The sequence below is a fragment of the Saccostrea echinata genome, unplaced genomic scaffold (genome assembly GCF_033153115.1).
Source record: "Saccostrea echinata isolate AGI-Se365-2 ecotype Australia unplaced genomic scaffold, CSIRO_AGI_Sech_v1 ptg000001l, whole genome shotgun sequence".
Classification (NCBI taxonomy): Eukaryota; Metazoa; Mollusca; class Bivalvia; order Ostreida; family Ostreidae; genus Saccostrea; species Saccostrea echinata.
Window position 1 is genome coordinate 45611616 of NW_026889750.1, and position 13214 is coordinate 45624829.

General features: G+C 34.4%; 2 protein-coding genes across 2 annotated transcripts; both read right to left on the minus strand.

The window, feature by feature from the left end:
• Nucleotides 1-441: 441 nt before the first annotated feature.
• Nucleotides 442-2459, minus strand: LOC133180080 (RING finger protein 145-like). Its single transcript, XM_061314671.1, has 2 exons — nt 2306-2459; nt 442-2147 (listed from the first exon to the last, which is right to left on the minus strand). The coding sequence occupies exons 1-2, from the start codon at nt 2442-2444 to the stop codon at nt 580-582; spliced, it is 1707 nt and encodes a 568-aa protein (XP_061170655.1). The 5' UTR covers nt 2445-2459; the 3' UTR covers nt 442-579.
• Nucleotides 2460-8548: 6089 nt separating this feature from the next.
• LOC133192801 (RING finger protein 145-like) lies at nt 8549-12227 on the minus strand. Its single transcript, XM_061328812.1, has 2 exons — nt 12043-12227; nt 8549-11406 (listed from the first exon to the last, which is right to left on the minus strand). Exons 1-2 carry the CDS (start codon nt 12218-12220, stop codon nt 9686-9688), a joined length of 1899 nt encoding a protein of 632 aa, XP_061184796.1. The 5' UTR covers nt 12221-12227; the 3' UTR covers nt 8549-9685.
• Between the last annotated feature and the right edge of the window lie 987 nt (nt 12228-13214).

Genomic DNA, 13214 nt, shown 5'->3' on the forward strand with positions numbered 1-13214 from the left:
TTGTATTTTCAACTAGACTTTTGAGTATGATCTTCACATTTTATTAGCATTCCAGGATGTCAAGTGTCAGAGGAAATTCTACATGTATATGTTAATAGGGTAAATGAAGTTTCTATCGATTAGCGCCCCAGAAACATTTGCAGAACGCTGTAATAAATATTACAATACACTTAACACATTAATAAATACATAAATATTGCACACTTATGTGTTGTTTTTGTAGGAGACATCAAGCCTTTTAAAATGAAAAATGCTAAAGTAATTGTATGTATATATTTGAATTTTTTCAGATAATAATTACATCATCAGGACTTCATGAATTTCATAACGATTTATGAATCATAAAAATTGATGAAAATCAATTTTGCAAGCAATGTTTTATTATTCAATCTGTAATAGAATAAATCAATAAAAAGAAAGTATATATATACATATGGTTATTTGTATCTCAATTAAATCAAAATACACAATATGTAAAACATACAAAAATTAGCTCTTTTTCCCAATAAGTTTTACATTCTCTCAAAAACTCTTCAATAGATACATTGTATAAAAGATTCCAATGACATTTCTGATGTATCAGGATTGACGAACAATAGAAAGTTTCTGTAGGCAGTGTGGACAAGAATCTCCAACATACATCCATTTTTTAAGACAAGATCTGTGAAAGAAATGTCCACATCTGGTTATTTTAGCATATGACATCGGACAAAGGCATATAGAACACACATCATCGTGGTTACGAATCTGTTCCTCTGTCGCAGTTTGAAGGGCATCTACCATCTTCACAGCATTTCTCCGTAACATGAAGTTTTTCCAGCCATTTTGAAATCTCTCCCACACGTTAGAATAGCAGTGTAAAACGAAAAATGGATATTGGATCCAGCTAAGTCCACCTGACTTTATTAACCATATTCCATTGCAAGCCAAAACAACTGACCCTGCAAAATCTAGAAAACGCACAGTGGACCTTATGTAATAAATTATGTCATCTAAGTGCTCTAAAGGATGAGCATGAAGCCCGTCATAAACAAACAATAAATATATCATGATAGAAGCTATCGCTTGGATACTGTTGGACAGACTTATGATAATTACTGGTATAGTCAGGAAAACATCAACAACTTGCCAAGCGATGTAAAGTATGTATGAGAAGGAAACTATAATAAAGACATAAAAAATGAGACCCTGAATGTGTTTAGATACTTTTGTTGTTGATATTGCACTCAGTGAAAGAAGGGCGGGATCAGCAAATTCATACGCCGAATTGAGAAAATTGGATGCCACATAAATTGATATAATTTTAATCATAAAACCTTTTTTGAGCATATTTTGCAAGGAATTTGATGGTGTTAGAATTCCAGTTGCCACGGACAGCACAAATGTCAGGATACCGATCGTCCATCCAACAGAATGATCAACACCTGTTGCAAGTTCCTTCCAACCATGGACGTAAAAGTGAATTACATGAAACAGAAAATTAGCTATATATGAAACAGCAACGCACATTGAAACAAGTTCTAAATACGTTTTGCAGCATTCTCCCGCACAAATTGCAAAAAATGTCGACCAATCCATTTTTGATATAGACAGAACATTGGAATTGGTGGTATATGTTATGTAGTAATAAATCGTGTATCCAAAAGACGTCAACCAGAATAACAAAAGCTGTTGTGTTAAAAGTCTGGATTCAGATATCAACCTTGCAACAGGGAGGAAACCAAAAATGTTAACTAAAGAATTCCAAGTTTTAATCTCTGTCTCCATTTCTTTGATTGCAAAAATGAAACCATCCTTTATTTTGCAAATCAGATACAAACAATAAATGCCACTGGTCAATAAAAGCGAACACTGGTTAATCCTGAAAGGAAGATCAATACTTTTTGTCAGCATTGGTATGATATGTCCCATGAAAAATAAGTTGTGGTTTGAGTTTTCGTTACACAAATATGCAACTAATTGCCCTGCAAATCCAAGTAGAAAAGAATTGTTGAACAAGTCAGTGCATCCAATGCTTGCGTCACTTTCAATAACCTTTTTGGTTTGAAAATGAATAAAAACCAGTACAGCTACACTAGCTAGGAACTTGTAAACCTGGAGAATGTGGGACTGTGGAAGGAATACAAACACCGTGGATGCAATGGGTACTGAAAAAGTAAGATACAAATATAGACAATTACTTGGCATCAAATCATCAAAACTGTTTCTTCATTAAAAAACAGATATACATACATTATCATAATTTTCATTTTTAAAAACGTTAACTAAAGTTAATTGTACTGATAATGGAATGAGGTCCACAAACCTGCCAAGTCTAAGATCCTTTGATAAAGATATTTTTCGGTACTTGAAAGACACCAGAGCTCAAAAAGAAACAAAGCTGGCAGTTTCAGGACTACAACCAGTCCCGAGAAAAGGTGACCTCGAGTACCTTTCATTGACATTGCTAATACACCTCTTTTAGTGACTTAAAATCGAGTCACTTTCTATGATTTGTTCTTTAAATAGATCCAGCTAACCAGGTTTTGTGATTTTTACAAAAATAAAATGAAACATTGTTCTTCTAAAAAAGAACAGGTGTCAAATTACTACAAATTCAAACAGAAAGTAGTTAACTGGAAATCCTACTTTCAGTACTTGAATGTAAGATGCAGTATGTACATTCATGTCTAATACAACTTAATTATAGTGTTTCAAGGAATATGTAAAATTAGCATTGTTAGAGATGTAAATAAATCTAAGTGTGGTCAGATATTTATTTGCTATTGTATTTTGTTCAAGCATTTTCCTGCCTAGATAAATATCCAAAGATAGTAAGACTGTGATAGAAAAGCATGTGATAATCAAATAGAAATATGATTCCACACCACTCAAAACTAAACTGAATTATGAAATTGTAATTTATTCATGCGATTCGTATAACTAGAAGAGATTTCAATCTGCGTTTTACAGGCCCGTAGAACGCAAGGGGGGGGGGGGGGCTCCCCATTTTTCTGAGTATTTTGCGATAGTAAATTTTCCTTTAGATGCTTGTTGCCCCTCCCCCTCCCCCATTTTTGACGTTGTAAGGTCGAGTACTGGCAAATTGTAGGATTTGTACAGTAAATTAGTTTTTTTTTTTTGGCTTGTCAGGGTTTTTTTTGGGGAAGTTGCCCCGCCCCCTCCCCCTACTTTTGAAACCGTTGCTACGGGCCTGTTATATGCACTTGTCGGTCTACAACTTTGTTCTTGAAATTCCATTTTTCGTATTTAGATCCCAATTTATGGAATTAGGATTTCAATTCGTATGTTATACAGTCTCAAACCCAAACATAATGAGAGAAAAAAAAAGGTTAAAATAAACATGAGCAATTGTATTAATCTGGAATCTGGAATTTTTAATTCTATTTATTTTAGGTGCAATGTAAAATGAAATATGGAGATAACGAACAGTATTCAAGCTCAAAGTCCATTAAAACAATAAAAATCGGGAGCAGAGCAAACATGGACCTCCAAAAACATCAGAGGTGGGATCAGGTGTAATGGATGGGTGAACATCCCCTCCCGACCGGTCACAACCGCCGTGTGCTCCTTGTCATAATCGTTAAATAACGGAAAAACCCGTCGACAATTCAGTATGGTAAATAATGTCCTAACAATTAGTATGAAAAACGTCAGTTAGCATATGACTTATGATAGATTGTATTTGCTGACAAGTCTGTATCGACCATAGATAATATATGAAACAGTTGTTTCAGACTCTGTGGTATCTTTCATTTCAAGCTTACGGGGATATATCGTATCGACATATGTATGGAAATAACTATGGGAATTATTCAATCATATAATAAATATATGATTTGATTTGAACATACTTTATTGTAATAATACGCACAAAAGGATTGGATACAAGTTCTTTCAACTTAATAAATCCTCTCCTTGTTATACAAACAATGAATACAATATGATTGTTATAATAAATAGAGATAATTTACGAAAATTTATGTTGTACATGTAATATATATGAAAATTATAAAGACACATACTCTGAGTAATCTACCAGAGCTCTAATACACTTACAAATACACTGATTACAATGTTTATTGAACAAGAAGCTTTCATGTCTGCTAAAACATTTAAAATTTTCATTCTGCATATACATATTGAAATCAAAGACACTGTTTTGAATTAGAATCTATCTGATATTCGAATAAATTTCTGGACACTACAGAAAATTTGAATATTTGCATAAGTATTTTTGGGATGATGAAGTAAATTGCACAAAGGAAAATCACGGAAACATATGTCAAAAGACCTCGGACGTGTTTGGATAATTTTGTTGGTATCGTGCTAAATGAAAGAATGTCTGAATCGACTAATTCATACATCAAATTCAGGAAAGTTGTGACATCAACAAATAAAGTCATTTTAATGATGGAAACTTTTAATAATGTGTTCTCACGAGTATTTGACGGCACTAAAATTCCATTTGACGCAGTCAGCACAAAAGTAAGGACAGCTATCGTTATTCCTATTGAATGATTAAAACGCGTGGCAAACCTCTTCCTACCATGCAAGAAAACGTGAACCACAACAAAGAGATAGTTAGCCATATATGAAGCAGTGACGCGCATAGAAATGAGTCCTGTGTATGTTTTGCAGCATTCTCCAAGAAACACAGCCAAAAATGTCATCCATTCAACTTTTCTTAGGTTAGCACTGGTATTATACGCTATGTTTTAATATACCCTGTATGCAAAATTAGCCAAACAAATGAAAAAAGTTGCTGTGGTGAAAGTAAGTAATCACAAATTGGCTTTACCACTGGGGAGATACCAAAAATGTTCACCAAAAAAATCCATGTGGAAAATTTAATCTTCATTCTTTTGATCGCCGTGTCGAAACCATTCTTTATTTTGTAAATCAAATATACACAGAAATACGATTCAATGAAGTATAATACAAACTTGCTAACCCTAAACGGATCCTTTCCTTTATGCTGAAAGAGGTAATTAAAGAAGAGTACTAAATTTAAAAGCTATAATTGTTTTATTATTTTTTGTATCAATTTTTGAAAAAAAATTCTCTAACATGTTTAAATATAAAGCAGATCCTCATTCAAAGGCATTGTTATATCTTAACAATTATTACAGAACATCACAATTATAAATACATGTAGGAGTTGAAGTATATTTTTTTCAGAAATACCAAATTATATTAGCTATTATGAAGTCAGCACTACTATTCTTTGATAGAAGATTATTACCATTTTTTTTTGTTTTGAAACATGAAGTCTATATATGCATTTCAGAATCTTTACGTGGAAGAAGGACCTTGAACTGAAAAATACTTGTCATTCATTTTATTTTATATTTTGTATATTTCTAATTAAGTACGAATTAAGTTTCCGGGCCCATTACTCTGTCTATTATGTTTTTTTTAAGCATAGATAAAAATATGCAAGTGGACATGTGTCTTTTAAAATATTTCAGAGTATGAATAGGGTTTAAAATTCGAAAAAGCAAGTTTCTAATATCATACTGCCTCTGGATAGGGGAAATTACGTACTTTTATAGACAAATACAAAAAACTTAATTTGCAAAAAATTCTATCATTCAATATTTTTAAATTTACGTTGAAATGCAAGTCCTTCATATTATTGATTAACTGTAAGAATTTAAAATGGTGAAGCTGACTTCAATATTGCACAGGACATCGTTATAGAAGACATAAGCATGTCAATATTTTACATTTCTCGTGTACGGGAAAAACCAACTATGACGTCACACGTGAGCTAAATAAGCCAGATAAACCTAAGATTTCCGTCATCAGCCATGCAAAAATAATTTTTGTGTTCCCCGTTTCTCAAATATTTCATCATATACTGATTGTGACCTGTTTTTACACAATAATACCGAGTAAGGCAAAGTCCCACACTAAACTAATAATCTAGGAGTGTGCATCCCTAGATGCAACATTTATGCAATTTTGGTCTGATAGGGCTTGCAGTTACTTGGGAATAGACTTATCTGAAAACTTAAAACTAGTCACTCATCCAGAAAATAATAGTCAAATCCAGCATCCGAAGCAAGTTTTGAGATTGTTCGTCCCTTGATGCATCATCCATGCAAGTTTGGTTCAGATAGGCCTTATAGTTACTTGGAAATGAGATCTGCTCCAAAAACTTTAATCTGGTTACTCATCCGGAAAATATAAGGTTTAAAGTTACTTGGAAATGACATCTGCTCCAAAAACCTTAACCTGGTCACTCATCCAGAAAATATAGGTCAGATCCAGCATCTGAAGCAAGTCCAGTAGTGTGCATCCTTAGATGTATCATCGAAGCAAGCTAGTCAATATAGGGCTTAAAGTTACTTGAAAATGAGATCTGCTCCAAAAACTATAACCTGGTTACTCATCCAGAAAATATAAGTCAGATCCAGCATCCGAAGCAAGTCCAGTAGTGTACATCCTAAGATGTATCATCCATGCAAGTTTAGTCAATATAGGGTTTTTAGTTACTTGGAAATGAGATCTGCTCCAAAAACTTTAACCTGGTCACTCATCCGGAAAATATAGGTCAGATTCAGCATCTGAAGCAAGTTCAGTAGTGTGCATCCTTAAATGTATCATCCATGCAAGTTTGGTCAATATAGGGATTTTTGGTATTTTGAAAATGAGATCTGCTCCAAAAACTTTAACCTGGTCACTCATCCAGAAAATATAGTTCAGTTTCAGCATCCAAAGCAAGTCCAGTAGTGTGCATCCTTAGATGTATCATCCATGCAAGTTTGGTCAATATAGGGCTTTTAGTTACTTGGAAATGAGATCTGCTCCAAAAACTTTAACCTGGTCACTCATCCGGAAAATATAGGTTAGATCCAGCATCCGAAGCAAGTCCAGTAGTGTGCATCCTTAGATGTATCATCCATGCAAGTTTGGTCAATATAGGGCTTATAGTTACTTGGAAATGAGACCTGCTCCAAAAACTTTAACCTGCTCCAAAAACAATAACCTGGTCATTTTTAGCTGAAATTGCAGCATCTGAAACCTTGACTGGTACAATGAAACACACTAGAAGCATCCTCCATGCCTCTCTGATTAATATAGGTCATAGGAGTACTTGAAAAGAAAACTGCTCCAAAAACCTTAACCTGGGACGCCAACGCTGAGGGTATTACATAAGCTCCCCCAACTTCGTTCCTCATACATAGTGTACATTTCATATACATCAGGCTGTGATGCCAAGTATTCAACCGCCGAAATATGGCTGACTCGGCGTAAAACAATAACAATCAATCCTATATAACTGTTGCCCGCCAAAACATGAGTGAAATATTGCTGACCCAACATTAAACAATAAGAATCAATCAATATACAATTATGGACTTCAGCGTAGGTCGATATGTGGTTATAAGGACTCATGGCAATTGATACTGACCGAAGACACAGAAAGTGATAGCGACCGAGCCTGCAAGGTCGCTATCATTTTCTATGCCATGAGTCCTTATAACCACATATTGACCGTTCACTGAAGTCCATAATAGTTATTTTATATAATCACTCAATAGTTAATAGTTATTTTATATAATCACTCAAAGTGAATGCAATGACACAGTCCTAACTGAACAGACTTGGCTGTCATTACGTCACAATGGTTAAAAACACGCTTCTTATATTATGACGTCACGTTCTACGTAACTTTAGTGCAACCGAACGATGTGTCATGCAATATCATTTTCTGCAGACTCGCTTTCGCGATGATATCACAAAATGACAAATATCACGTGACGTCCTTTCAGCCAATCAAAATTATGAATATAATCATCTTGTATAATATTCATAACTGTTGCCCGATGATCACTTTTGTGAAATGTGTCTCCTCAAAAAATAGATGGGTGGACAGACACATGGATGGCCCTACAAGGACGACGTACGTTGTCTCTGTCTGGCTCATAAAAATATCAACATCTTTATCTTTGTACGATATGTAGTGCAAAAATTTAAACTTTAAAACATTATGCAAAATATACAATTATACTTTGTATTTTCTGGTTCACTCTGGTCTTATTTGTAAATTGCATCATCTGCTTTCAACACTTAATTTTCTTAAATATTCCCTACAGAAATATGAAATCCTATTGTGATCGACCCAACACACACTGACCCTGGAAGTCATTACTTGAATTATGTATGCTAGCTGTCATATTGTCTTGACTATATAACTCCTCAGTCTGGTTTATTGTCTCAGATCTCATCCTAGCAAATAATCTACTCCAGGTAAGGAAGTCCCGTCTTTCCTGTAACATATTTCTTTCAATAATTCCATACTATTTTCCAAGTATTTTAACTAAAGCCCCTTGATTTGGAAGAGTGTGATCTTTCAAATGAACAAATTTAAAATCACCTTATCAAAGGATATGTTATAATTGGCAAGTTTGGTTGAAATTTACCTAGGTATGTAGTGGAGAAAAAATGACAAGTTGGAAAGAATATATGACAAACTTCACTTGAGCCTTTGGGTCAGATACTGATAAGGTTTAAATAACAATAATAAATTGCATTTGACACACAATTTTATTAATTCACAAACCAATGAAAAAATAAATTGATTTTGACTAGAAGCACAATACACTATATCAGTTTGGTACACATATACTCAAATATCTTCACAAGTCAAGTGTTCTGATCTGAACTCTACTCAGAGTTATAGAGTTTGGAAAAGAAACCATTGAACTGCAAAGAAAAAATATCCATTAAAATGTACATTCCCCTATTTACAGCATACAAAGGATACTTATCATGGACAACCTTTGAAATAATATAAGTTAAAGTCAAGCATTGAATTCACATGATATTGACAGGACAATAGTTTATATGGAAATAACAAGAAAACCTTTTTCGGGTGATGCATGTATTGGTATATATTTTTGGCTTTATTTTAGTCATGTTTGTAAAATATATTAAATCTCTAAAATATTTTAAAAATGTGAACTTTCACTTTAAAGGAAATTGGGGAAATTTGAATGAAAATAAAACTGTATAGGGCTAAACTTATTTCTTTTACCTATATAAACATAGTTTTATTTTCATGATTTTGGAAAAGAGTTTCTTTGTAGCATGTCCTTCGTATACCTGTAGCTCGCACACAACCATGTGTCCTTGAATACTTTGATCTGAGTTTGAATACCTGAATGATGGTTTTTAATTTTATCTGTTCTAATATTTGATTTACTACATTTTTGTAACTTACATGCACAAAGCAATCTCCAAAATTTCTTTAAAAAATATAAGAGGGTAAATTTTACTGCACACTTTAATATTTAACCTATAGGTTATTTAATACATCAAACTTTCAAAGATTATTTCAGCAAAGTTTTTCATTAATTTGTTTTTACAAGTCAGTTTTTACAAGTTGTGAACTGAAATATGCCATGTTATAATAATAATGTGTAACTCTATATCGACATTTTGTGTTGATTTCTTCATTATATGGTATATCTTAGATATATACTAATAGATTCTTCATGTTGTAACACAAAGGCTTCTTCAAATATATATCAAGTACACACACATGTATGCCATTTTCATAAATCACAAATATTGCAAACAATGATATCTTAATTTCCATCTTTTGAATTTCACATGGACTGCTAGCTTCAGCTCATTGCGAATCAAGCAATTTCATTGGCTCATCCCGAGAAGACTATACTGAGTCATCAGAATTGTCCTCTGAGGATTCTAAATCTTCCACACTCTGAATAGACACTTCTGTCTCTGCTTCAGAGTTTTCCTCTTCATTTTCTACAGGATTGATATCATTTTGTGCAGGCCTGTCATCAGATGAATTCTGGGATTCCTCTGCTGTTTCATGCAGTTTTTTGTGACACATAGGACATGTATCTTTCACATAAAGCCATTTTTTAAGGCAAGTTGCATGGAAGAAGTGTCCACAGGGAGTAATTTTTGCAGATGAGAGAGCCTGGTAACAAATCGGGCATACATCATTGTATTCCTCTAGCTGCTGAGCAGAGGCTGTCGGTAGGGACTCCAGTTTCTTGACAGCTTCTCTCCTCAACAGAAAAGTTTTCCATCCACTCTGGAGTCTCTGCCACACATTGAAATAACAATGAATAATTAAAATGGAGGAATTTATCCAGCTCCATTCACCAAAGATGGATTCCTTCATTCCATAACACACTACAAACACTGCAACAATAAACTCCAGAATCCTCACAAATGATCGAGTGTAATACACAATATCATCTAGTGAGTCCCACGGTTCTGTTCGAAGTCCGTCATACATAAATAAAGAATATATCACTAATGATCCAACAACTTGCACTGATGTTAATAAGCAGCTGGACATGATGACCAGAAGCCAGAAATCTAGGTCAAAGTATTGGCATATGGAGTATGTCATGTAAAGGGGAAACAACCACAGGAATGTAAAAAGAAGCATTGCTCGCACATGCTTGAATACATTTTTATTGTGTGAAGCACTGAGAGCAAGCAAAATTGGGTCTGCCATCTCATACATAGACTGGATAAGTGAAGATGCCACAATGAAAAGTAATACACACATAAGGAATGCCCTTTGAAGAGGTTTAAGGTCCAGAAGACCAGTCTGTACAGCTATGAGCATCATTGTAAAACCCTCTGTCCATCCTCTCATCACGTCATGGTCAGCAGTAAATGCTGTCCAGCCCTGGAGGTACAGTTTAGTGAGAGTCAGGATGTAGTATGATGCATAAGCTATTGTGATACAGAGAGCAATAAGGCTGATGGGTGTGGCACAACACTCACCCACACAGGCCAGAAAAAATAGGACCCATCCCTCTTGTGACAGGCTTATTGGTGTCTTAATCATGTACACATAAAGCTGGGTACAGAAGAGGACGATCCAGAAGACAAGGAACTGAATGGGTAGGAGGATTGTGTGCCAGGCTGTGAAGAGTAGAGAGACCCAGCCTATAGTGTCTGCCAACGCCTTCCACCGAATCAAGTTTTCTTTGACTATATCTAGCACAAATCCAATGTTGTTGAATAAAAATAACATAATTAAAATCACAGTAAATAGGGAACAGAAGTGATGTATGTGTTCCAGGGCAGCGAGTGGGATGCCTGCTATCCTGGCTATCATTGGAAGGGTGTACACGAGGAGGACAAACCGTCTCCAAGAGGTGATGTCAATCAGATAAGCAATGAATGCTGCCATTACACATTGCACAGTCAGATGAAGACCTAATCGTTTGAGAGCTGCACTGTCACTGAAAATGTATGTTTCTGGTTCATCTACCTCCATTTCCACATAAATCTGTGCTAGGTGATGTGCCATTAGGAGCAGGACTAGGCTGACAATGTACATATAAAGAGACACTAACTTCCTGAGCGGCATTAATAAAACTGCTACAGCAAAGGCCAGAACTGAAAAAAAGATTTCACATATTCACCATAAGCAATGAAAAAGAATAAGCCCATGGGACTTGATCATCACCTATCAAAGTTTTTTCTTGCTATGACTACCTTACCCCCACCTGGAAGTGGAAAAATCTGACTTCACATGACAAGAATGTTGAGGTTTGTTGAGGATTCTATATATGTTTAATCATTATTCATACCACTTGTCTCCATTATAGAAGTTCAAGAGCATAGAAGATATGGTACACTATTTAATAAATTTCAATACAAGTGCAACTTTACCCTGGGGCCATGATTTTTTTTGTTAATTTTTGTAGAGGTTTACTGCTCATAATAATTATGCAACAATTTGTTAAATGTCCATGTGCACCTAAGATTTTCAACATATATGATATGACCAACTATCTCACCCTGGGGCATGAATGGGGAAGTGGGAGGGTTTGAATTTCAATGTACAACATATTCATCATGAACAAAGTATCAAAGAGCAATGAATAAAAATCATAAATTACCAGTATGTTACATTACAATAAATCTGCATGATACTCGTGGATTCATATATGATGAACGAATTACATTCATTTTCACAATTGACAAACTCTTATTAGCCATTTTGGGGAACACTGGTTTACCACAACTTACTGGAGTAGTAAACTATGGTTGTGATGAATTCAGCATGTCCAGGGTCCACAGAACGTGAATCTATGGCTCGCTGAGGATCTGTTCGAAACCACACCTCCATTATGAAAAGGGATGGTACCCTTAGAATCACACACACTGAAGCCAGCAGGTACTCTCTCTTCAATTTAAATGGACCCATTTTTTTCTAAAAAAGAGAGAAATTTATTATTCTTTAAATAAAAACAAAGATGTACCTATAGATATGTACATCAAAGGTCTGAAGAATTTTATAAAGATGTTGACTCCTTAAAATTTCAGAACAGTGAGCAATGGATCTACTGTTTGAGTGTAATTCAGGTCATTTGCACAAAATGACTAAGATGCCAGTTTCAACATCTATACAACTAGGACAAAACTCTTCATCAAAGAAACACACTTGACATAGAAGTGTGCTTTTTGTGCCTTTGCATCTCCTAAGACTGTGCTTAAAAGTCCAGATTGTTTTTACTTGAAATGCTGGATGTTAACAATCACTTTATACAAAACTTTCTTGTTATCTATACAATTATACAATTATGGACTGTTTAGAAGGGAAACATCATGAATTGTCAGGTCTGAGTAAGGTTGTCATTTGAGGGTGCTTGCTGAAGAATCTAAATTTAATAAAATAGAGTAGAAAATATCAGTCAAGCATCTTGTGTTCTCCTTCCCATTGCTCAGATTCTAGGCAATTCAAGCCAACTGTAGTGAGTGTATCCCTGAGTACCCAAACTCTGTCACCAAAATCAAAAAAAACACCCTGCCTTTGTCTCTGAATTATTTTTTTTATTTGTTTCTTGTTTGCTACATCCAAGTACATAAAGCCCAATGATCCCTAACTCTGCCACCAGGGCCCTCTAGAACATGCAAATGTATTAAATAAAAAAAAAATTTTCCCAGTTTAGTTTTTTTGTCCCCTTTTCTTCAATTTGTAAACCCAAAAAAGTTTTTTAAGATTTAAAATAGTATTAAATTGTGTTTTAAGAAAACTATCAACAATAGAAAAAGATATCATAACTATATTAAACATATTTTATATGTAATAATGTCATGCTAATGTTATCTCTGACATTTTGTGCATTAGGACAAATGTAGACAAAAACTACAATATTTTATTAACAAGCAGTATTCAATATGGTATATGTCATGTTAAA

What these genes read in the sequence shown, in the direction of transcription:
- LOC133180080 (XM_061314671.1), bottom strand. Translation starts at nt 2,444, where the DNA reads ATGTCAATGAAAGGTACTCGAGGTCACCTTTTCTCGGGACTGGTTGTA. An exon ending in AAGGATCTTAGACTTGGCAG is followed by an intron (nt 2,148 to 2,305) that starts GTTTGTGGACCT and finishes TTACTTTTTCAG; the next exon opens with TACCCATTGCATCCACGGTG.
- LOC133192801 (XM_061328812.1), bottom strand. Translation starts at nt 12,220, where the DNA reads ATGGGTCCATTTAAATTGAAGAGAGAGTACCTGCTGGCTTCAGTGTGT. An exon ending in AACCATAGTTTACTACTCCA is followed by an intron (nt 11,407 to 12,042) that starts GTAAGTTGTGGT and finishes TCTTTTTTTCAG; the next exon opens with TTCTGGCCTTTGCTGTAGCA.